Source organism: Apis dorsata, unplaced genomic scaffold (genome assembly GCF_000469605.1).
Source record: "Apis dorsata unplaced genomic scaffold, Apis dorsata 1.3 scaffold_41, whole genome shotgun sequence".
NCBI classification, from domain to species: Eukaryota; Metazoa; Arthropoda; class Insecta; order Hymenoptera; family Apidae; genus Apis; species Apis dorsata.
The window spans coordinates 192,769-217,531 of NW_006263343.1; the positions used below are offsets into that span (position 1 = coordinate 192,769).

The window sequence follows — 24,763 nt, forward strand, 5'->3', positions numbered from 1 at the left end:
TGATATTACAATAAATATTATATTTCATAATATAATAGATTATAAATGTAATAAAATAATTTATTTAATAAATTTTAAATTAACGATTTTGTAAGGATATCATTTTATTTTATAATAGAAACATATTCATTTAATAACATATAACTAATAATAGGAAATATAATTATTTTAATAAGAATATGTCTAGTAAAGTTACTAAAGAGCCTTAATCTTGTATCGTTGATACTCTAAATAAGCAATATTCAATGATAACTAGACTCTTGAGATATAGACAGTATCATTTAAATATATATATATATATATCACATATCTTTTGCGTTTTTTATAATAAGAGAATTTTCGATTAGCAAAAAAAAAAATTCATTAACGTTATAATGTGATAAAAAATATAAAACAATTATATTTGAATGCCACCTATGATTATTTTAAGAAACAGAATTGCTAATCTCTGTCGGTATTAGTAAGAGAAATATTAAATTTAACAAAGATAAAAATTTTAAACGTAATGAAGTACAACAATTGGATATTTCAACACGATAATGTGGACATTCATATAGCCAAGTTAATTAAGAATTGGTATAAGAAGCAGGAAATAAATCATATAAATTGGCCGGTATTATCATCGAAATTATATATCATTGAAAATGTTGGGGATATCTATCAAGACAAGTTTACATGAATAATCGTCAATTTTCTCACCAGGAAGATCTTGTAAATACCATAGAGACCAAGTGGAAAAAAGTACCACAATCTTATCTAGACACACTATATAAATCAATACTAAATCGTATCTTTCAAGTTATAAACAAAAATGGTGGACATACAAAGTATTAATAAAACATCTTTGTTATGAAAATATTGTTTTTTTTTGTTTTATTTACTATGCGTTTATTCAAGTGACGCAAGAACATTCGTATCTTTTTCTATAAAACATGAATATTTTTATACCAAATAAGTAATTGTCCAAAACAAATGTGTATAATAATTATTAAATAGGATCTATTATTGTAGAAAAATAGAATATATTAATTGAGGTTGAGTTTAGAGTAATATTGGAAAAATATTATTACGTTTAATCAACTCGCGGACTATAGTTCTTCAATATTGGATAAAATGGAACAATTGCATCAATCAAATAACTCTTTGTTGATTGATAATATGGATAAAAATATTACAGAATTAAATAAATCTGATTCCTGTAATGATAAAGTGGAATATACAAATCAACATTTATTGAAATCAAAAATTTCATTAGATAAAAAGAATGGAAATCAACGGAAAACAATAAATTTGCAACAAGTTGAGGAATTGTATGGTGACAGTGAAATAGATAATAAAATTGATGGAGAAGATACAAAACTATCTAGTAGCAGTGATAATAGTAATGATACAATGTTATCTATCAATAATTGTAAATTAACAGAATTTGATTCAAAATGTAATAATAACACAAATGATATCGATAAAAAAATTGAGTTTAGAAGTAGAAGTGGTAGTACTGATACAACAGGTTCAGAAAGTGGATCAAATAATTCTGGTGTAAGGAGAAGTAGTAGAATTAGATCAATTGGTTTAATGAAACAAAGGTATATATTTTAATATATATATGAATAAACGAAAAGAATAATTTTTTTAATAAAATTAAATTTGTTCATCATTGATATATATATGTAACCTTAAAAATAATTTTTTAATATGATATAATTTTTAATAATTATGATAAAAATATTATAATTTGTTTAAATTATAACTTGAATTTCATTATATATAATTCATATATAAACTTTATTAGTAATAAGATAAAGTTTGTTTAAATAATTTTAAATATTTTTTGAATCTATGATTTTCATTACTTGTAACATATATATACAATATAAATATGAATATAAACATTAAATTTAAATGTGTATAATAAATAAAATATTTTAAAAAAATTTTTATTGAATATTTAAAGAACATATAATTCATTATAAAATTTTTTCTAAATATAGATCTTATTTTGTAGATCCCGTGGACGGGGTTTAGTTACAAAACCTAATACAGATATTTCAAAAACAAATGTCCAGCAAGAACGAGAAAAAATAGTTAATAATATTGTTTCAATTGCTCAAGAAATGAAAATAGACAACCCATCTGAATTACAATCAGACAAAGAAGCAAACATCAATAAGACAACAAATACATTTGAATCTCTCTCATTATTAACAACAACTTGTAATGCTACAGGCTATGATTCAGATTCCTGTAAACCTGTTAAAGTAAAGTCTCGTTGGCGAAGATCTAGTGAACTTGAAATGGGAGGATCAAATACAGGAGCTGCATCTACATCAACAGTAGGATCTATATTTGGAACCATAACTGCAAATATATCTGAATTTGGATCATGTTCAACACTTAAATCCTCAACTGGAGTTTTAGCAGATATTAATTCTTCAGAATCTACATCTGGAGCTTCATCAATTGCAAATTTTCAATCTAATGTAGATGTAGAACAAACAAAGGAGATACCAGTATCAACTAATAATAATAATATTGTTCAAATTCCAAAAATAGTTGGTGCGAGAATTTCATTACCTATGGTTTCTGAGATAGAAAACAGAGAAATGGAAGAAAGGCTAAGTCAATTTGAAAATTTACGTGAAAATTTATATTTGACAGAAAGGTATGTAAATAAACTTATAAATACAAATATATGATAAATACATTAACAATTTTTTTAGATATACAAATAAGGAAACAAAAAGAATGGTATGCGATTGTTTTTTAACAGAGGAAGAAATTGAAAGAGGAGAATTAGGTTGTGGTGAAGATTGTTTAAATAGACTTCTTATGATAGAATGGTATATATATCATATTAATGTATTATAAATTATTATTTCATATTATATATCATATTAATCATCATATTAATACAGTTAAATTAAATATTAATTAAAAAATAAGTTATATGATATTTTATATATTTTTTAGTGGACCTCGATGTGTAGTAGGTGATCGTTGCACAAATAAAAGATTTCAAAATTGTGAATATGCAAAATGTGAAGTATTTAGAACAGAAAAAAAAGGATTTGGTCTGCGAGCTATGGTTGATCTTTTAGCGTAAGTTAATTTACTATAATTAAATACAATGAAGACATTCACAATAAATATTTTTTAATGAATTTTATTTTTCTAAATAGAGGAGAATTTATAATGGAATATGTAGGTGAAGTAGTTGATCCTAAAGATTTTCGACGTAGAGCAAAAGAATATTCAAAAGATAAAAATAAACATTATTATTTTATGGCATTAAAATCTGACCAAATTATTGATGCCACTATGAAAGGAAATGTTTCTCGATTTATAAATCATAGTTGTGATCCTAATTCTGAAACACAAAAAGTAAGTATTGCCAATAAAAATAAAAAAAATATAGAATTTTATAATTTTATTTTTATAATTGAAATTTGTATAGTGGACAGTGAATGGTGAATTGAGAATTGGCTTTTTTAACAAAAAATTTATAGCTGCTGGTGAAGAAATTACATTTGATTATCATTTTCAACGTTATGGGTATGTATATTAATATTATTTTTATATTATTTTTATATTATATTATATTATATAAATATAATATATTTAATAAAAGTGTATTACTTGTGGTAAATTTTATTGCAATATTAGTAAAGAAGCACAGAAATGTTTTTGTGAAGCACCCAATTGTCGTGGTTGGATTGGTGAAACGCCCGAGGAAGAAAAAGAAAAAATTGAAAAGAAAGAAAAACGCGAGAAAGATATGAAAAAGAAAAAAGGTGAAAAGAAACAAGCTGATTATATGGAAGATGAAGATGTGAGTAATTTAATCTTTTATTTTTGCAAAATATTTTTTTTATCATTATTTATTATCATTATCATACTATTTTATTATTTAATTTACTGTTAATATTATTTTAGTTGGAAGAAGAAATAGATAAATTATGTTCGGGTGGTTTAAAAAATAGAGCTCACACATTAACATTAAGTAGATTAATGGTACGTAGCAGAGAATTAGAACACAGAACACGTCTTTTACGTTTGATACAAAGTGGTGAACAGCCATGTCGAAGATTATTTTTGGATTATCATGGTTTACGTTTGATTTGGAGTTATGTTATGGATATTTCTACAAATGATACTGACGAAGCACAACAATTTCGATTAGAAGTTTTGAAAACTTTAAATACACTTCCAATTCCTAATAAAACAATGTTAATGGATAGTAAAATTTATAACGTAGTAGAAAAATGGTCTAGACGATTATATTTTTCTCTAAATGGAGATTCTCCAGATGATGATCAAGGAAAATTAAAATCAAATAGTGATGAATTACAAATTAATTATGATAATAACGAAAAAAGAAATTCCTATCAATTAATTGATACAGATAAACAAGAAAATAATATTGAAATTACCGAAATAAAATCTGATAATACAGATCAAAATCTCATTCCCGAATTAGCTTCGAGTCTTTTAGCCGAATGGTCAAATTTAAAAGAAGTTTTTCGTATACCAAAAAAAGAAAGAATTGAACAAATGAAAGAACATGAAAGAGAAGCAGGTAATGAATTATAAGTAATGAATATATAAGTATGATATAATAGAATTTTTTTAGTTTAAAAATTATTAAATTTATTAATGTATTTATTTAGTTTAAAAATTAATGTATTATACTTTTTCTAAGATCGTGGATACCGAGAAGAATTAGAAAAAGAAGAAAAAAGAGGAACATCATATGATAGGTATAATATGATTGTAATTATTTATAAATTGATAAATGATTTACAATCAAAAATAAAAATATAAATTCCTTATTTTATAGACATAGATCTGATAGATATGGAAGGAACGAACCTGAGAAACGTGGGGATAGAAGACGTGGGCGAGAATCTCCAGAATCCGAGCATATTCGAACAAAAGATAAAAGAATAGAGGAAAGAAGTAGTTTAGTTCCAATTCCACGAATGACAAAATATGAGCGTAGACAATTATTTGCTTTAAAAGTAGCTAAAGAAGAAGAAGAACGACAACGTCGTCAACAACAAGAATCATGGCAAGATCATGAAACTAGATGTTTAGCATTAGGCATAGATCCTCACACTACAGCTATGGTAGATCCACAAACAGGATATCCTGTTTTTTATAATCCATCAATTGGACAATGGCAACAATATCCTACACAAGGTTCTAATTCATATATATTTTTTTATATTTAAATTTTATAAATTTTATCTTTTTATTAAATTTATTAAATTTTTATTAAATTTATTATAATATATTTATTATCTTCTATTAAATTTTTATATTTAAATTACACAATTATCAAGTAGTATAAGTCTAACTTTTCAATTTTATGATAATCTTTATTGGTTTTGTAAAACAAAATATAATTTATCTCATAACTATATTATCTATATTAAAAATAAATATAAAGATTAAAAATCACTTATGTAACTTAGAAAGCATTTTATTTTTTCTTATAATTTTTTTTCTTTCTTTAGAAATTGCTATTTCTTATTTTCATTTTTTTTTGTTTTTTGTTTTTTTGTTTTATTTTTTTTTGTTAAGTAATTAATTTATATAAAATTTTATTGTAGATGGAGAAATAAATCAGCAATGTACTCCAGTATATGTAGGTGGACCACAAACAATATCTGGTCATACTCAATCTGGAATAGTACCACAAAGTTCACATGTTTTACAATCATCAATTTCTTCTGAAATATCATCTGGAATGTCGAACAATATACCTTCAGGAGTTCCTCCAGTAGTATATACATTAAGTCAAACACCTGTATTTAATCAAACCACAACAGCTTATTCTTTACTGCCTCATTGTCATCAACAATATCCTGAAGGCCAATTGTCACTTTCAAATAATTTAGTTCCTAGTGGCACAACAGTTACACTTCAAACAGAATCTCTTTACGAACATATGGAAAAGCAATCAGATCAACAGTTTCCTACAACGTTCAAACAGCCACAATCTGAAATACCTCCTATAGATTTACCACCTAAATGGAAAAGTGCAACTGATACTAGAGGCAGAACATATTATTATCATGTAAAAGAACGAATATCGCAATGGTTACCTCCTCCTCCAGATCATATTGGAGTTCAACCAGATTCATCATCAACTTCAGAATCTAGCGAAGAATCAACTTCATCAAACGAAGATGATGAAGAAATTGAAGAAGATAATAATGAAGATTCCAAAAATGAGGAATTAAATTTAAATAATACTTTAATAGAAAAATCTTTAAATGGTTCTAAGCATAATGCAACTAAAAAAAGTCCTATTCATAGTGCGATTGGAAGTTCAGGACTTTTCTCAGAAGGCAAAAAAAGAAGAGAAGGTTTAGTTCAAGAAAGAATTATTAGTGTATGTTATAGAGACTATATTTATTTATTTATTTATTTTTAATACATATTAATATATATTTTTATATTTATTATTTTTTTATAGCCACGCCGAGAAGAAGATCGTATGGATCATAAAACACATAAAGGAATAAAGGAAAAATTACGTCGTCAAAAAGAGAGAGCCAAATTCAAAGAACAAGTTGAAAAAATACGAAGACATCGACGTAGTAACAAATCTAAATCTCATTCACGTCATAATTTAAATAAAATACAATTACCTACATCCGATTTATCTACAATGTCGGAGAGAAAAATTAAAGATACTTTTAGGATAAATATGGCAAATGTCATGGTACATTTTTTGAATCCATATAGAAAAAATGATTGTAAACAAGGTAGAATAACAAATACAGAAGACTTTAAACATTTAGCTAGAAAGGTATGTTTATACAAGAAAACTTTTAAGAAAACTTTTGTTAATAAATTTATGAATTTTTTTTTAATAAATATATAGTAAAATTAAATTTAATAAAACTTTTCTGTTTTAGCTTACACATTTTGTACTCGCAAAAGAATTAAAACATTGTAAAAGTGTTGATGAATTACAATGTAATGAAAATGTTAAACATAAAGCTAAAGATTTTGTACGTAAGTATATGAGTAAATTTGGCGCAGTTTATCAGAAAAGTACTGATGAAGATTAATTCTGTAACTTATGACATGAAATAGTTATTTATTATATGAATTCTTCATTTTGAATATTGTAATATATCTACTAAAAATATATCTAAGTAATGCCTATATGTAGATATATCTGTAATTATTATTATTGTAATATAGATCAATTTGTACATGCTTCATAAACATTCTAGTAATTTAGCCATTAAGAATTTAGTAAATTTCTAACTTCGTACATTCAATGTATAAACTTTATATTTTCATTTAGTATGAAATAATATGTATGTTATATCTTTTAAAAATGCATTTTATGTTCTGCTATAATGTACATTTTGCATTATATTAAATATTGAATTTTTTTTATGTCAATTTCAAATCTGAACATTAAACATTAAACATTTTATTGTGAAATATAAATATTAAAAATCATAAATATTGTAAATAATTACAAATTATAAAACAATTTTAACTGTTTCATAAAAGTAAGTTGCAATTATTATCTTCTTAACGTGTATAAAAACAAATGAAATTAAAAGTAATAAATTTTGTATTTACAATTTTATTTTCCATATATTTAAAAATTTACATATATCATCAAGATAAAAATAATACAAAAATTTTAATGAAAAAGTTTAATTAAAAGTATAATTATTGTCTTAAAAATATATTTTTTTTTTTAATTTCAAAAAAATAACGTATTCTTTTTATTTTTATTTTTTTTTCTTTTTTTTTTCTAAAAAAAATTTATTTAAAAATTGATATATTGTAAAAATAAATATTTGTCAATTTATATAATTTATTACGATATACATATATATCAATATATCAGTATCATATAAATAATATAACTTTTTTTTTTTTTTTTTTTTTTTTTTTTTTTTTTTTTTTTTTAAGAAAATATTTTTTGTTCAGAAAAAATTTTATTTTTCTTTAAATTTCCATTATTTTTGTAATTTACAATATTAAAAATATTCTACAATTCTAACAAATGTTTATTTTTTGTTTTAAGTTGATTTGAAAATAGTTTTTCACAGCTGATAAAAAAAACATTTTTATAATATATTTTATAATATACTAATATTATAATATGTATATCTGAAAAAAGTTTAAAATTTTTATATAATTATATATTGTATATTGTATCATTTTTATTTATAATTCTTTTATATTATTATTAAAATCATCAGTTCTGATCCAAATATTATAAAAATTAATAATGTATAAAAAAATCTTTCTTAAAGAACGGTTAAATTTCAAATTGCCAAAGAGATGTTTTAAATAATTTGTAATACATGTTATAAATATGTTTTTATCATATATAATCTTAATATCATCAAAAGTAAATAACTAAATTACATGACAGATGTTGCGGCTTTAGTTATTGACTAGCAAAACAAGTGCTCCGATGTCATGATTATGAACCAGCCTTAATTCTAAATTTTATTTATGTGATATTGTGTATCACTTGATATCTCAATTCATTGAGTAGGATATAAGTAAGTATGTACATCATTTAATAAATTGAATCATCAGAAGCAAAACATCGTAACACTTGGTGTAATTTCAGCTAATATCTGATGAAATATTTTTTTTTTTGTTTTTACAATTTTTTTTTTTCTATATATTTAATGATTGGAGCCTTTAGTCCCTACTTATATATAGTACAAAACACAGCATAGTATCTTATATGATTTATAAGTTGGCTATCGGGACAAAAGCAAAAAAGAGTATTCAACTCACTTGCTTATCGACACGCGGTATATGATTTTATATGTAGATGTGATACTTCGGCCAATAAATTATTTGAGTTTGGTTTAATGTATTGGGTCTATCAAAACAATCAACCAATTAGATTCGCATAATTTTGAAGTGTCTTCTTTCCAATCACAAATATATGTAATATGAAACGGTTGTGGTAAAAAATTTTGTTTTTATTTTAAATTATAATGTTATTTTAAATACAAAAAAAGATACTTTTTTACAGTTAATATAAGAATAAAATATTTTTTATACAATGAATATTCTGCAACCTGAGCTGATTTGGATAGATGGTCGGTGTTACAGACTATTCGGAAATATCGAACGGCCAAGTGCCCAAAATATTTCTCCTTATTTTGAAGATAACTATCAAGTGGATTATAAAGATTCTGAAGATGAATGTGATATAGAAATTGTACCATATGAGTCGACAAGATTTAAACACACATTTCATGTGTCAAAGTAAAATAATAAAATGTGTATTAATATAAATATTATATAAAAAAATTATTTATTATATAATATTAATGATTATTATAATCTTTTAGATCATTCTTTCCATTTATTATTGGATCTAAACATGCAGTACGTAAAAAATTAGAAAGTGAAACTAGAACATCGATACAAATTCCAAGATTAGGTGAAGATGGAGATATTGGTATTTATTTATTTTGGATTTTATGGAGTAATAATTGAAATATAAAATTTAATTTTTACAAATTTTATCAATACAATTATACATTTATAGTAATAATTGGTACTGACCGTAAAGGAATAATGACAGCACGTCGTAGAATAAATTTATTAATGGAAGCAAGTAGAAAAAAAATACCATCAACACATTTTTTATCAATACCTTTAAATGAAGGTCACATAATAATGAATTTTAATATGTTTAAAAATGAAGTACTGAAAAATTCTGGAAAAAAATCTAATGGTATTGATGAAATGATTTTTCAAATACCAAGCAAGTTACATCTTACTATTGCATTATTAACATTACTTGATGATACAGAAAAAAATCAAGCTATAGAAGCTTTGAATTATTGTCATCAGCATATTGTAAAGTAAGAAAAATTACATAACCAATATTTTTTATTATCAAATATTGATTAAAATTATTTTATAAATAATTTTTTATAACAAATTAATAATTTCATAATAATTAGGCCTATAATTGAAAAATATGGACAAATTCCTATATACTTACAAGGAACTGATATAATGAATGATGATCCTACTGAAACTCGAGTTTTATATGCAAAGTTAATTGACAATGAGGCTTTGGAAAAAATGGTAGATGAAATTGTAGATTATTATAATAGGATAGGTAAGATTCTTCAATAACAAAATATATGTATATTAATAAGATATTAATAAATAACTATTAAAAATATAATATTAAAGATATTAATATAATATAATTTATTATTTAGGTTTATTATATAAAGAAACAGAGAAAGTTAAGTTACATTTGACTCTTATGAATACAAAATTTAAATTAAATGAAGAAGAAAACCATTATGAAAAATATAAAACATTTGATGCAACAGAAATAATGAAAGTAAATATATTTAATTATTTTTTGAACTATAATATATTAAAACATTAAACATATTATTAAGAAATTATAATTTATTTTAGGCTCATAAAAATACAATTTTTGGAGAAACTACATTGAAACAAATTCATTTATCTCAACGTCATACAATTAGCAGTAATGGATATTATCAAGCAATTGCAAAAATTAATTTACTTGAAGGTTTATAAATGACATATATCATTATTTAAATATATACATATTATATATTCATGGAACATTATTTATGCAAGATTTTATAAATCAAAACAAATATAAATATTAATATAAAAAAATTTTGAGGGTTATTTATAAAAAATTTAACATACAAAGATACTTTATAAGAAATTTAAGAGCAAAATAGTTATGTGATAAAAATAGAACCACCTCATTATATATGCTCTTCTGTTTTACTTTATTTAATGCAAATTCAAATTATTTATAACTTAATAAATAACCCTATATAATATATCAACTTTTGTATTTGTTTTGACTTCTAAAATCTAAAAGTATATTATAAATTAATATGTATATGTTATAGAAATATTCTGATAACAATTCTTATTTTGTCTAAATTAAATTTGACAATTTAAAATGCTCTTAAATTGTCAAAATTTAAAATGTCTATTGACTTTAAATAATATAATTCAGATAATATCTGAATCAAACTTATATCTAAATAAAATGTAGTAGATAAAAAAAATATTTTATATAAATTTTATTGTAGCATAGTAGTAGTTATATTTATAGCAAATTAAATTTAATAAATGTTATTTAAATTGGTTTTACTTTAAATTGTAGATTTTTTAGTAAAAACAATTTTCCATAGAATAATTCTTATATGTTCGTATTAATTAAAATTAATTAAAATATTTCTTAGTTAATTTAATTTAGCAATTTATTTTGAAAATATGAAAAATGTTATTTTGAGTGATGTTATTAAATAGATACATATGATTTTATAGGAAACAAAGAATTGTTTTCGGGTTTTTTCTCTAATATATGTATAATATGTATATATTATTTTTTAAAATATTAATATTATAAAATGAAATAAGGACAAAATAATTCAATGTATAAAAAAAAATTTAATTTAAAAATAAGATATGGCTAAAAATATATTAAGACATTTTTAACTCTTTTTATTATTTTTTAAAAAAATATATTTTCATATTATCAGAAAATTTCATAAGTTAAATAATCTTATATAATATATATAATCTTAAATACTTTCATGATACTAATTTATTAATATTAAAAATATTATTAAACATAACATTAACATTTATTGATGAATACTAATAAATAATGATTTCCAGTTAATCTAATCTAATCAAAATTGTATTTATGTTGATAGATAAATATATATAAAAAAATTTTAATTTTTGAATATATACATGTAGCTGTTTTAAAAAAATTAATTTTTCGAGTTACATATAAATACAATAAAATTAAAAAAAAATTTATTTATATATATAAATATAAGTGAATTTATAAGAAATATTTAAATTGTTTTTATAGAGTTGAATAGTAATAATAATAATATTTAATTCTAATATTCACTCAGTATATATATGTATGAATTATATATTATTAATAATTTCAAAATAGATTATAATGAATACAAATTATGGCTTATATATATTATATAAATATATATAATTATCAATATAAATTTTTACTAATATTATTATTTAAATAATAATTTATATCTTTTTATTTTATATATGTAATTATAATAGCCATTTTTTTATGTATTACAGTATAAAATGTATTTATTATGTTTCCTTTGAAAAAAAACTATGATTGATTCATTATTATAACTAAATATTTGTTCTTGTCTCTCAACTGAATGAAAATGAAAATTTTATGGCAGTTTCATGCATTAGTAATTAGTAAATTTCATCAGTTGATACGGGATAATATCGATTGGAATAGTCTTTGCAAAAGTATTAATTATTTATTATTATCCTAATATTAATAATCTATTTTTCTGTATATTATTTCATTTGATAATACATTTTGTGTTACGGGAAAATTCCGTTCATGAAATTCACTTCAGGCAAGAAATAACATTATCTTGAAATGATTCAAACAAAATATAGTATTCATATCATCAATTCATTGTGCATTATTGTTGATTTTTTGTCTATTAGCAAAATCCAATTTAGATGAACTGAATAAATATATAATTATTATCATTTAAACAGTATGTGGCTTCAATCAATTCAAACATTCTTTGCAAGAGTGCCATTTGTTATTTGTTTAAAACAAAACATCTCTATTTAGATTCGTAATGCCATATATAAACATTCTATATCTTACTATCTACGAGAATGTTTTTTTAACTAAATTATTTCGTGTTTGAACGAATAATATAAATTCATCTTTATTCTACAGGCAAGTATGTTGCATTTTTAGTGCAAAATTTTCGTGGCAAATTTTATGCCAATTTTTAAGCCAAAAAAAGAAAAAAGAAGAAAGAATATTGTTATATTGCGTATTTTTATTGCGTTTAATAATTTTTTTGAGCGTCAAATCTTCGAAGAGATCATTAAAAAGTTTGAATCATATTTATTGATTCATCGAATTTTCGCATTTAATGTAATATAATGTAATTAATCTGATCAAAGGATTTTATTATCTTCTTACTTTGTTTACAGATGTATCATATTTATCCTGAATATCTGTTTATTAATTATATATCTTAGTTATATATCTGTTATATTATTTAGCGAAATATTACAATATCCATTTTTTTCCAGCAATCGATGTTTAATCCGACAGAATTATTAATTAGTAATCTGATTAATAATGATTATATAATTATATGACAGAATAACACTATAGCAAATTTTAGCTTTATAATATGAGGGTGTCGGAATGGGTATAGATATAAATTTGGTTAAAATAGTTAAATGTGAAATAATAAAGAATTTAGAGAGATCTGATGTTCAACATAAATCTTTTTAACATCTTTTATATCATAAAAACAATGTTTTAATAATGTTTTAAATAGAAAGACAAAATACATGATAAATTACTATATATCTTCTTTGATTGGAGATTGCAGCAATTCAATTATATATATATAAATTATAAAAACATGATTATGTGTATTGCAGCAATTCAATTATATATATATATATAAATTATAAAAACATGATTATGTGTAAAGTTAATCATTTTCATGTTGTTGTCAAAAATTGTTTAGATTTTAGTTTATTGATTGTAATAAAAATAAGAAACCTATCACAAGAATATGTTTTTAATGTTTTTAATAGATATTAGAGTCAATTATGTTAGACATTATTATATCCATTAATTTGATTATAGATATAAATTATTCTACACGAAAGACAAGTTACTGATGATTAATATAGTATATAAAAAGAAAATTGTAACATATATATGTATAATGATTATATTTATATAATGCTCAAGCATTAATATGCTGTAATTGTAAATTATATTCAAGAGTGTGATAGAATAAGAAATATTGATTTATTCTCAATACAATATAACAATTAATTAATTTTGTTCAGATTTTTTGGATGTTTTTGGTTTGTGATATGATCTGTGTTAATTTTTAATATATTTGTTTTATTAAAAAAATAATAAAATTTCAGTGTTGCAATATTATTTTCGTAAATTGAAAGAAGAAAATAAAATATGTTTCAGAAAGTCCAGTTTTGAATTATTACTACAAATTGGATGATTACATGTTGCTTACACAGCAAATAATTGTTACATCATTTGGAAGAATATATTTGGTTGAAAGAAGGGGGGAAGATGATGTGATTTGTTCATCAAGTATATGTATTGTGAGAGTAAGTCTGTTTCTTTAAAATTTGTGAAAACTGGACTTGGTGTTTTCATATTGGATTGCGAATAGTCAAAATATAGTTATATATAGTTACATGAGATTATACGATGATTTTTTCTTAGAAAATAAATTTCATATCCGTGAAGTGCGCTCTCGTTTGTTTCTTTCAAATGCTGATTTATCGAAGTCCATATATGATTTAAGGATTTATTTAAAATCATATAGCTATATATAGGCTATTATTTAAAATCTAATGATAAATCCTTTAATCTGAATGAAATATTTTCCACAGTTTTAATATTTAATATTTATATATCGATAAATAATAAAGTGTTAATCGAATATTAATAAATGATTCGATAAACGCTGTAGTAATTATATATTATATAATATATATAGTAGTTTATGAAATATAATGAATTATTTAATATTTATAAGAAAAAATATTTTTTTTCAAATTTTTAATCTTGCTACAATATAGCAAAACAAAAAAATTTTGTATTATAGTATTTTTAAATTTAAAATATAGAATATTTTTTTACTTTTGTAATTTTTTATTCCCTTATTTATTTTTTTTAATATTTATTCACTTAATGTAATGTTATATTTTTTAATTTCTTTATTTGCTATAACAATGTTCATGATTGAGTTGAAGAACGCATGCGTAATTAATATCGAAAATGTCATATATTAAAATAATAAGCAAATCAGAATTATATGATTTGGTTTTTATCAAGTTATGCATGTATATATAAACAATTTATTTTTATCATTGATAATACTTTAACCTCTTTTCTTTATAAATGTAATATTCTTACAATATTAAAATTTATAAGAAACTTAATTTGTAATTATATTAATTACAAAATAATTACGAAATTATAAAATTAATTAAATATTAATAGAAATATTTTAAATACAAAAATACTTAAATATAAATTTTTATTGAAAATTTTTTAAAATAACAATATAGTTACTTGAAATTAGATATCAAATTTACAATTTTGTTTTATCAGACATTTAAATTATATATTATTCATTATTATTATTATTAAATTATTTTTTATTATTTATTATTATTAAATTACATATATTATTTTATATATAATAATGCAAATACATTTATATCATATATTAATTCTTGATATTTTAATTTATTATAAAAATTATTATATATTAAAAATATTGCAAGATTATAACATCAGCAGTAGATAATTTGTTGTTTATTATTATAGTTCATATTTTAATGATAATTAAAATTTAGATATTAGAATATAATACATATATTATCTTTTTTAAGCATATGCTTGCTGATTTATATATGATGTAATATATGTTGATTAATAATAACACAAAGTATAAAAATTAACAACAATTAGTATTTAGATTTCTTTTTTAGATTTATAAAAAATGCATGGAATCAAGAGAATATTAGTCTTTTGTTTGTTAACAACTATATTACCAATTTTATTTCTTATAACACCATTGTATTTACGTCATAATTTCTATGCCAATGTAGCATATGCTGTAACAGATTCTGATATCTTAGAAATTACAGATGGTATTTCTACAATATTTTGTTCTGTAAGAACATATTATATGTATAAAACATATAATTGAATATTAAATTTAATATAAAAATTGTATTTTATATAAAAATATATTTTATATAAATTTAAAAATTGAATAATAATTATATAAATTAAATAAATTTTGTATAGATTATATGCAACTTATTGTTAATAATAAAATTATTATTTATATAGACACACACATTACAAATGAATAGAACATTTAATGCATTTCAAATGACACAAAAACCACAAATTACTTCATATAGAAAACATATTCGTCTCAAAAAAAGTATGATATTACCAGATGATACATTGGAATATTGGGGATTTTATCTTTTAAAAGGAGCAAGTGTAGCACTTTCTGTGTGTTCAAGGTAATACAATATTATAGTATAATTTTATGATATATTAATATTCTTATATGTAATAATTATTTTCTTAGATTTCAAGGGGCTTCTATACTTGTGGTTAAAGGAGAACGCAATTTACGAACATGTGGTATGTTGGAACATCATAATACACAAATTCTAAAAGGTATATTTTTACCGAAAGCTAAGGAACAAGTTAAAGTAACATTTAAATCAAATACAGAAGAAATTAATTCCAGCAATAATATTACACAAGTCATTTATAATAATACATTAAATAATATAGAAGATAAATTGTTATGGAATATTACTTCATATTCAGGAATCAATCATATATCTTATGAAAAAAATCATGATAAGGAATCAAAAAAATTAATACAGAACGAAAATATTCAACATTATATAAAATCTATGCAAAAAAAAAATATATATAATACTAGAAAATTAAGACATATTAAAAAAAAACAATATAAAGAACAAATAAAAGAAATAAGAAAAAATAAAATATTACAGGAAAGAAAAAAAATACAAAAAAAAATTAAAATCAAATCTTATCTTAAAAAATATAAAAATGAAAAACATAATTTTTTAGTTTTAAAAAAGTTGCAAAAAAAATTAAATTTAGAAGATAATATTGAAGATAATATTAAAAAAAAAATGAACATGCAGGATAAAATATTAAAAAGAAAAATCAGAAACCAAGAAATTGTTAAACCAACTTTTTTACTTGATCAAGGTGTGAAACATGGTGGAAATGCAGGTAAAAATGCAACAAATATTGATCATGATTCTTCCATATCCAGTTTTGAAACCGATTTATTTAAATGTTATGGAGGCTCTATTTTAATAGCTCAAGAATTTACACCTTCTGAACAATGTACTAATGTTACTTATTTACTTAATAGTAAACATATGCAGGCAGTACATAATGTTGTAGAAAATGGTTATTATTACTATATTTTTTATAGTGATAATGATATTATATCAAATGACATATATGCACTATTTGATATCTATAAACCTGTTTTTCATTATGAAAATATAACAAAGTCTTGTATAAATCAAACAAATTGTTCCTTTTCAATAAATTTATTATCTTCTGATAGGGTAATTGTTGAAATACCAACTAAAGATGATTTTGAATATGAAATGAATGAAGCTAATTTACTTTTATCAATTTGTCATCCACGTATGGAAGTATATATAATTTTTCCTGTTGCAGTATTATTTTTTATTCTTGCTTGTGCTTTTATGTAAAATATGATACATATTTTGTATCTTATATATATGTATATACTATCAAATGAATATATGTATAATAATATTACTGTAAATATTTGAATTGTATGATTCAAATCATAAATTATTATATTATCTGATGAAGATTTTAAAACAAATGGATACAAAAATATTTTGTATAGAAATATTTATATATGTATTTATAATAATATAAATAATTATATGTATATATATTACATATAATTATTTTTAATTAAATTAGTATTAATCTTATAAAATTACTATATTATTAAATTATGTAAATTATATGTACATAATTATATATTATCAATATTCATATTTTATAGACACTTACATATATATATATATATATACATGTTAAGTTTTCTATTCAAATCATTAGTTTATAAGTATAATATAAATTATATAATAATATGTTAAAAAAAATTTTCAAATTAACACAAAATATTCGTGATAATAATGATAAAATACTTATCATAAAAGCGAAAGAAATTTGCATATCTATTTACATTAAATATTTTTTGTTGTTACTACAACTATTTTATTGATTTTGTTTTTTTGATAATCAATTTCTTTCATAAATATTCATAAATTATCGTCAAACGAAAAAAAAATATTTTGCAAAGAAATGCTAAATTTATAATATAAATATTGTTCTATATGCAATATTAATTTTCAATAAATTTATTTTATTATAAATTAATTTTTTTAATTTGTACAACATTATATAATTAAAACGCTCCTAATTGATAATTCTTATTTTGTGATAACATCGATAGTTACGATAATACCGGAAGCATCAGAATAATATTAACATATTTGACTTCTAATAAAATTTTTTGTAATACCAATGAAACTATTATATGTTGCTGTTGAATACAGTTCACATCCGAAACTTTTAGTAATAGAAAATATAAATAATATAAATAAATAAAATAATAGAATAATAAATAAATAAAGTAATAGAAAATATATGAATTTGGAAAAATCTCAAATTTTTTTATTTTTGTCAAAATTTTTTAAATTTATTTATATTTGATGTAAAAGGAAAAGAAAATAAATGTTAAATCAATCTAAATCTAATAAAATATAGAGAATTCTATATCTTAATGTCAGAAATTTCGAAAAAATAAGAAAGTATTTCATTTCATTTACTTTTGAATAAGCATTGAAATTTTTAATGAAATTTTGATATACAATCAAAGATAGTATTAAAAATGTGATATAAATTATTATATTTTATCTGAAACACAATATATGATGTAAATTTATTTACATTATATTTATCAAATTATATTTGATTTAAAACTGGAAAAATATAAATAAATGATAGTATATATTCTGTAGTATAATATTATGTTATATATATTATATATATATATAAAATATATTGAGTTATAACGAATATATATACGTACGATATATCAAATCACAAAAACAAGATAGTTTTTCATATTTTTGTATTATTTTCTCAATATTTAATTATGTTTTTAGTCGAATTTGAGCCCATTGATATAATAATAACAATATAATATAAGATATTATATATATAATTTAGTTGTGAATTTATTTATTGCAAATATTTCGCAATAATTTTAGAGTTCTTTTATAAGATAATTGCACTTATCATTATAATAATCTTTATGTTATTGAATTTATTTTGTAAATATTATATATATTATGAAATATGTATTTCTATTAGTAAATATTTATTCGCACATAATTTTATTAAAATATCTTAGAAAATAATTTAAAATCGAAAATTATAATTTATATATATCTATTATCTTTTAATATCTATTATCTGTATACATCTGCACATCTATTATAAAAAAATATACAAATATATACTATATATATTATAAAATAATATATTATAAAATTATTAATTCAAAATAACAATAAAAGTATTTCAATCATAAAATTTTAATATACTTATATTAAGTTTAACAAATATATTTATCATTTGTAATAAAATTATCAAATTTTTCATTCTTTGATTATATATTATTTTAATTATTTGAAATTAGTATTAAAGCTTCAAACATTTAATATAGAAAAAAAACACATTCAACATAGAAAAAAACATTTGGAATCTTTATAGCAACTAGAAAATTTACTTAGTATAATAAATAATAAAAATAAAATTATTTGAAATAAGAAAAATATATCTTAATAAATAAGTTCGAATTGTTTTTAAAAAAATTAGAAACGTAAAATAGATGTGTATACATGATCGACAATATATTTGTATTTGCCTCACACACCCCACTATAAGATCGCAAAGGATTGTGGGTAATTGACGTACTTCCCTTATGCGCAATAAGTATTTGAAGAAACAAATATAATAAAAACCAAAAAATTGTATAAAAAGCTATTATATGTTCTTAAAAGTTTATATTCCAAAACGTTCGAATTCTTTTGAGTATTTTTTATGTGTTCAGTTATAAGAAAAGTTCATTGAAAATTTGAAGACTGTTTGCAGCGCCGTTGTGCGGCATTCATAAGAATATTCCTTGTGACGCAATAGGAACTCGTCCTTTCCGTCGACCTACCGTGAGCGGAACATGTCGCATACGTCTGAGCGAAGGTAAGTTCGGTTTTTCACACGTAATTAAAAAATATGCATGCTTTTTTATATTTCATAAATTTTTTGTTTATGTTATGTTTCTGTAAATCTTACGTTGTGTACGGTTAGACGTCGACACTTAATGATATATTCTTAAAAAATAGTGCGGCAATCAGCTAATGCATGGACACGAGACTGACAACATGGCGTGCATTCGTTTTTGTCACATTGTTCGCAAAATTAATGTTAATCTCTTATTTCTACTTCTTTTTATAACCTCGCTATTGTTGTGATTAGGAATCATAACAATTATTTACATGGCGAATAGTAAAACTTGTCAAAAATTATATTTTAATCTTTATTATAAGAATTAAATACTACTCGTCATGCAAACACGTTTTACTTTGCATTTGAAATTACGTAATAAAAAATAAATTTTCTTTAGTTTTGACAGAAAAAACAAAGTAAAATAAACACTGTTCGAAATACTACATAAAATTATTTATATTATATATCTTATAATGAAAACACGTTTTACTTGTTCGGGCATGCTTTTGCGTGAGTCACTGTCAACGTATCTATCAAGTCATCGATAAATTCATTATCTATTTAATAATCTATTTTAATTATTATGTTTATTCGATATTGATTACTTTTCGATATTCTTAAATTGAAATGCCTTATAATATTTATTACAAAATTGATATACTATGACGTTGAATTTTATGTTTCAAGGTCGTTAAAATAGAAAATTATTTATATCATTTTGCTTTTATTATTTTATAGTAAACATATAATTTGAAAGTCAATGTATTGAAATTGTATGTATTAATTTTTGCTATAACAATTAAAAACAATAAATATTTTATAAATAAATTTAAATTATATATTTAAATATAAATAAATTTTTTTATATAATTCATTATTTATATTTCAGAAACGATGATCAATGGGCAGGAGATTCCAAAAATGGTCCAAGTGAAAGTGATCAACAAACATATGATGGCCCTCCTGGTATGGAGCCTGATGGAATCATTGAATCAAATTGGGATGTTGTAAGTTAATAATTATGATATATTTTTTATTTTAAAATGAAAAATTAAATATCATAATTTAATTTTAATTTAATTTAAATTTTTCAAAAATTTGTTATATTATTTTGTATTATATATTTTTTTAATATATATTAGGTCGTTGACAACTTTGATGAAATGAATCTGAAAGAGGAATTATTACGTGGTATTTATGCTTATGGTTTTGAAAAACCTTCTGCAATTCAACAGCGTGCCATTCTACCATGTATAAGAGGACACGATGTGATTGCGCAGGCACAGTCAGGTAAAAAAAATTTATATTTTATTTGCTAAAAATAACAAAATAAAATTTTTAATTGATGGAATATTCAACAGGAACTGGCAAGACTGCTACATTTTCAATTTCTATTTTACAACAAATTGATACTACCATTAAAGAGTGTCAAGCTTTGATTCTAGCACCAACTCGCGAGCTTGCTCAACAAGTAAGTATAAATGAAATTATTAACTTTATTACTAATTGAAAAAATGTATTTAAATAAATATATACTTAAATAAATAAATATTTATTTAAGAAAAAAAGACTAAACTAGAAACTGAAAATTAAAAAATGAATAATATAAATATTTAAACTAAATTAAATCTAGAATTATAAATCAAAATTTTTATCTAAATATTAAAAAATTTTTTAGATTCAAAAAGTTGTTATTGCTTTGGGAGATTTTATGCATGCAGAATGTCATGCATGTATTGGAGGTACTAATGTACGTGAAGATATGCGAAAATTGGATCAAGGTGTTCACATAGTAGTTGGTACACCTGGTAGAGTTTATGATATGATTAGTCGGCGGGCATTACGAGCCAGTAGTATCAAACTATTTGTACTAGATGAAGCTGATGAGATGCTCTCTCGTGGTTTCAAGGATCAAATTCATGATGTTTTTAAATTATTACCTCATGAAGTACAGGTATGTATGAATTTTAATTATATTTTTTATGTGATAAAATTTATTTTTTAGTAAGTTTTTTAGTTATTAAAATATATCTTGTTCTATAATAAAATTTAAATTGTAAGATAAAAATATATTTGTATTACATTTTTTATGTACAATTATTTTTTTTTATTTTTATAATATGACGTTAATAAATATAATTAATAAATATGAAATTTAATCTGAAATATTTGGTAATTATATAAAAATTATATATTATTTGTTTTTTATATATTATTATTGTTTGTAAAATTTTAATAATTCGTATATATTTTATATTAAAAATCATATAAACAGATTAATGTAAAAAAATAAAAAATTTTTTCAGGTTATTTTACTATCTGCTACAATGCCATCAGATGTATTAGATGTATCTAAATGCTTCATGCGAAATCCAATTCGTATTTTGGTTAAAAAAGAAGAACTTACACTAGAGGGTATTAAACAATTTTTCATCTATGTTGAGCGTGAAGAATGGAAATTTGAAACACTTTGTGACCTATATGATACATTGAGTATCACTCAAGCAGTTATCTTTTGTAACACGCGGCGTAAAGTAGATTGGTTAACAGAAAGTATGCGCACTCGTGACTTTACGGTCTCTGCTATGCATGGAGATATGGAACAGAAAGAACGAGATCTCATTATGAGGCAGTTTAGAACTGGATCATCTCGTGTTCTCATAACAACTGATCTTTTAGCACGTGGTATTGATGTTCAACAGGTTTCACTTGTCATCAATTATGATTTACCTTCCAATCGTGAAAATTATATTCACAGGTAAGTGATATTTATACATTGGATTACTATTAGATATAATTTTAAATTATACTTTTAATTTCATTAATTTATAATTCATTAATAATTGTATAAATTATTATAGAATCGGTCGAGGTGGTCGTTTCGGTCGCAAGGGAGTGGCAATTAACTTGGTAACTGACGACGATAAACGAACCTTGAAAGATATTGAACAATTCTATAATACTAGTATCGAAGAAATGCCAATGAATGTCGCAGATTTGATTTAAATCTGACTATTGGCTATAATTCATTATAATTAAAAAAAAAAAATAATAAAAGTAAGTGAAATACGGAGCTCTCAGCTGATCTCTCATGGTGTGTGAGTATATATAGAGTGAATTGGTGAACTATAATCGCTTATGTAAACGCGATCTACCGAAATATTCCAAACGTTCTCATCTCAATTTCATTTTATAATAGTAGATTACAGAAATAGTTATCTGTTACGCTAGAGAAAAAAATTAGTACTATTACATTATAATTATTACAATTATCACTACGGATACTACTATACTGCTATTCCTACCACTATTACTCTTACTATTATTACTGTTATTGGTATATACTCTTGCGCTATTCTCTTCTTGTTCAATATTTATTACTACTACTTTCCCTGCTATTACTCCTATTATATAACTCTTTACTGTTAATATCTCTAGTATCCTTATCATTGTGACTACAAATACCGAAATTGCTCCAATTTCCAATACGAATTAATAATATCGCCTCGACAAAATACAATCATTGCGATTACTGATAGTGTGAGGCGGTAAAACAAAAAGAAACTGAGAAGTGAGGTAATTCAACCAACTTTGGTTGTTCTTTTACTTCTCTGCTATCTCAAGAGATTTTATATTTTGCGTAAATGCACTTACAATTTTATCTAACATATCCACATTCTGTTATGAATTTCAAATCTTTTATCTTGAATCATTTTATTTCATCTTCTTTCTTATATAACTTTTCCAACTGGATGATTTATTCCATATTTCATGGTCCATCTTCAACACTCTTACCGCCGCGATTACAACGTGTTTGTCTAGGCAGAGGTTTAGTCGGGTATTGGAAAGGGTATTTCAATCACAAGCGTTGTCGAAGGAGATGTACATTCAGACTTTAGATGATACGAATTTTTTGTATGTCCCAAATCCTAAGTACATACTTTCATTAAGAAATAAAGTGTTTGACCTTTTAATTGTGGTTTTTGTTATTGCATTCACTATTATGTTGAAATACTTGAAAAGATATTTTATTTTATACAAAAGAAGTTTAGATGAATTATATTTAAAAAGAAAAAAACCATATATAAATCAATACAATAAATTTCATCACCAGATCATATTGAAAACAAGAATTATACATATAATTCAAAAAGTTCTCACAGTTTTTATTTGTATTTGCAGGCAATTTTGAGCGGTCCAGAAATGAGGGAGATATTTTTGGAAATAAAGACCAAATTTCGTGATTCAATATAGAAGTTTTGTAAATCGATTACCTCTCTAATTTCCTGCCCTTTGCAGGTTATTAACAATATAATATAAATGTCGAATTATTTATATATACGCTTGCATTATTTATTTTTAATGATTATAGAAGTCAGACTTTTACACGATCATTTTATATCTTATCAATAAAAAAAACATGAAAATATTTTTCATTGCATTAATTGTGTATTTGTGTACTTTTTTAAAAGTAAAATTTTAATGTGTCTTATATTGTGAGAACTTTTATATATATATATATATATGTATATATATATAAAAGTATATATATATATGTGTATATATATTTTCTTTCGTAAAGAAAATGTATTATGAATAAACGTTTAATTATTCCAGCATAGTTTCATGTAACATCTATAATAGTTTTCGAAAGTTGGAGTAATTTCATAAAACTTAATAAATTTTTTATTATTGTTATTATTGTTGTTATTATTATTGTTATTA

At 22.0% G+C, this 24,763-nt stretch overlaps 4 protein-coding genes across 12 annotated transcripts; all 4 read left to right on the plus strand.

Moving 5' to 3' along the window:
* The first annotated feature begins 435 nt into the window (after nt 1–435).
* LOC102675627 (histone-lysine N-methyltransferase SETD2) lies at nt 436–8,616 on the plus strand. Of its 2 annotated transcripts, XM_006608624.2 has the most exons (14): nt 436–1,586; nt 2,006–2,662; nt 2,721–2,840; nt 2,971–3,099; nt 3,180–3,381; nt 3,455–3,552; nt 3,664–3,829; nt 3,934–4,576; nt 4,700–4,757; nt 4,838–5,199; nt 5,613–6,397; nt 6,482–6,817; nt 6,927–7,026; nt 8,420–8,616. In XM_006608624.2, exons 1-14 carry the CDS (start codon nt 1,114–1,116, stop codon nt 8,443–8,445), a joined length of 4,155 nt encoding a protein of 1,384 aa, XP_006608687.1. In that variant the 5' UTR covers nt 436–1,113; the 3' UTR covers nt 8,446–8,616. The 2 variants fall into 2 exon arrangements, with proteins under 2 accessions (XP_006608687.1, XP_006608686.1); XM_006608623.2 differs by lacking the exon at nt 8,420–8,616 and having other exon boundaries at nt 437–1,586; nt 6,927–7,238.
* A 150-nt stretch (nt 8,617–8,766) lies between these two features.
* Nucleotides 8,767–10,632, plus strand: LOC102676261 (activating signal cointegrator 1 complex subunit 1). The gene is made up of 7 exons (XM_006608627.2): nt 8,767–8,971; nt 9,041–9,276; nt 9,363–9,472; nt 9,563–9,881; nt 9,984–10,144; nt 10,251–10,378; nt 10,459–10,632. Exons 2-7 carry the CDS (start codon nt 9,071–9,073, stop codon nt 10,582–10,584), a joined length of 1,050 nt encoding a protein of 349 aa, XP_006608690.1. The 5' UTR covers nt 8,767–8,971; nt 9,041–9,070; the 3' UTR covers nt 10,585–10,632.
* Nucleotides 10,633–12,431: 1,799 nt separating this feature from the next.
* On the plus strand, nt 12,432–17,448 carry LOC102675851. Of its 6 annotated transcripts, none has more exons than XM_031513444.1 (4): nt 12,432–12,793; nt 14,075–14,223; nt 15,986–16,167; nt 16,236–17,448. In XM_031513444.1, exons 2-4 carry the CDS (start codon nt 14,116–14,118, stop codon nt 17,416–17,418), a joined length of 1,473 nt encoding a protein of 490 aa, XP_031369304.1. In that variant the 5' UTR covers nt 12,432–12,793; nt 14,075–14,115; the 3' UTR covers nt 17,419–17,448. The 6 variants fall into 6 exon arrangements, with proteins under 6 accessions (XP_031369304.1, XP_031369303.1, XP_031369298.1 ...); XM_031513443.1 differs by lacking the exon at nt 12,432–12,793 and adding an exon at nt 13,451–13,506 and having other exon boundaries at nt 14,069–14,223; XM_031513438.1 differs by lacking the exon at nt 12,432–12,793 and adding an exon at nt 15,619–15,803 and having other exon boundaries at nt 14,092–14,223.
* Nucleotides 17,449–19,683: 2,235 nt separating this feature from the next.
* Nucleotides 19,684–24,469, plus strand: LOC102676401 (eukaryotic initiation factor 4A-I). 3 transcript variants are annotated; one of them, XR_420698.1, is made up of 8 exons: nt 19,684–20,011; nt 20,928–21,045; nt 21,181–21,328; nt 21,400–21,509; nt 21,717–21,992; nt 22,345–22,796; nt 22,900–23,095; nt 24,221–24,469. XR_420698.1 is itself a non-coding variant. In XM_006608628.1 (7 exons), exons 1-7 carry the CDS (start codon nt 19,989–19,991, stop codon nt 23,042–23,044), a joined length of 1,272 nt encoding a protein of 423 aa, XP_006608691.1. In that variant the 5' UTR covers nt 19,684–19,988; the 3' UTR covers nt 23,045–24,012. The 3 variants fall into 3 exon arrangements, 1 of the variants encoding a protein (XP_006608691.1); XR_420697.1 differs by having other exon boundaries at nt 22,900–23,136; nt 24,221–24,375; XM_006608628.1 differs by lacking the exon at nt 24,221–24,469 and having other exon boundaries at nt 22,900–24,012.
* The last annotated feature ends 294 nt before the right edge of the window (nt 24,470–24,763 follow it).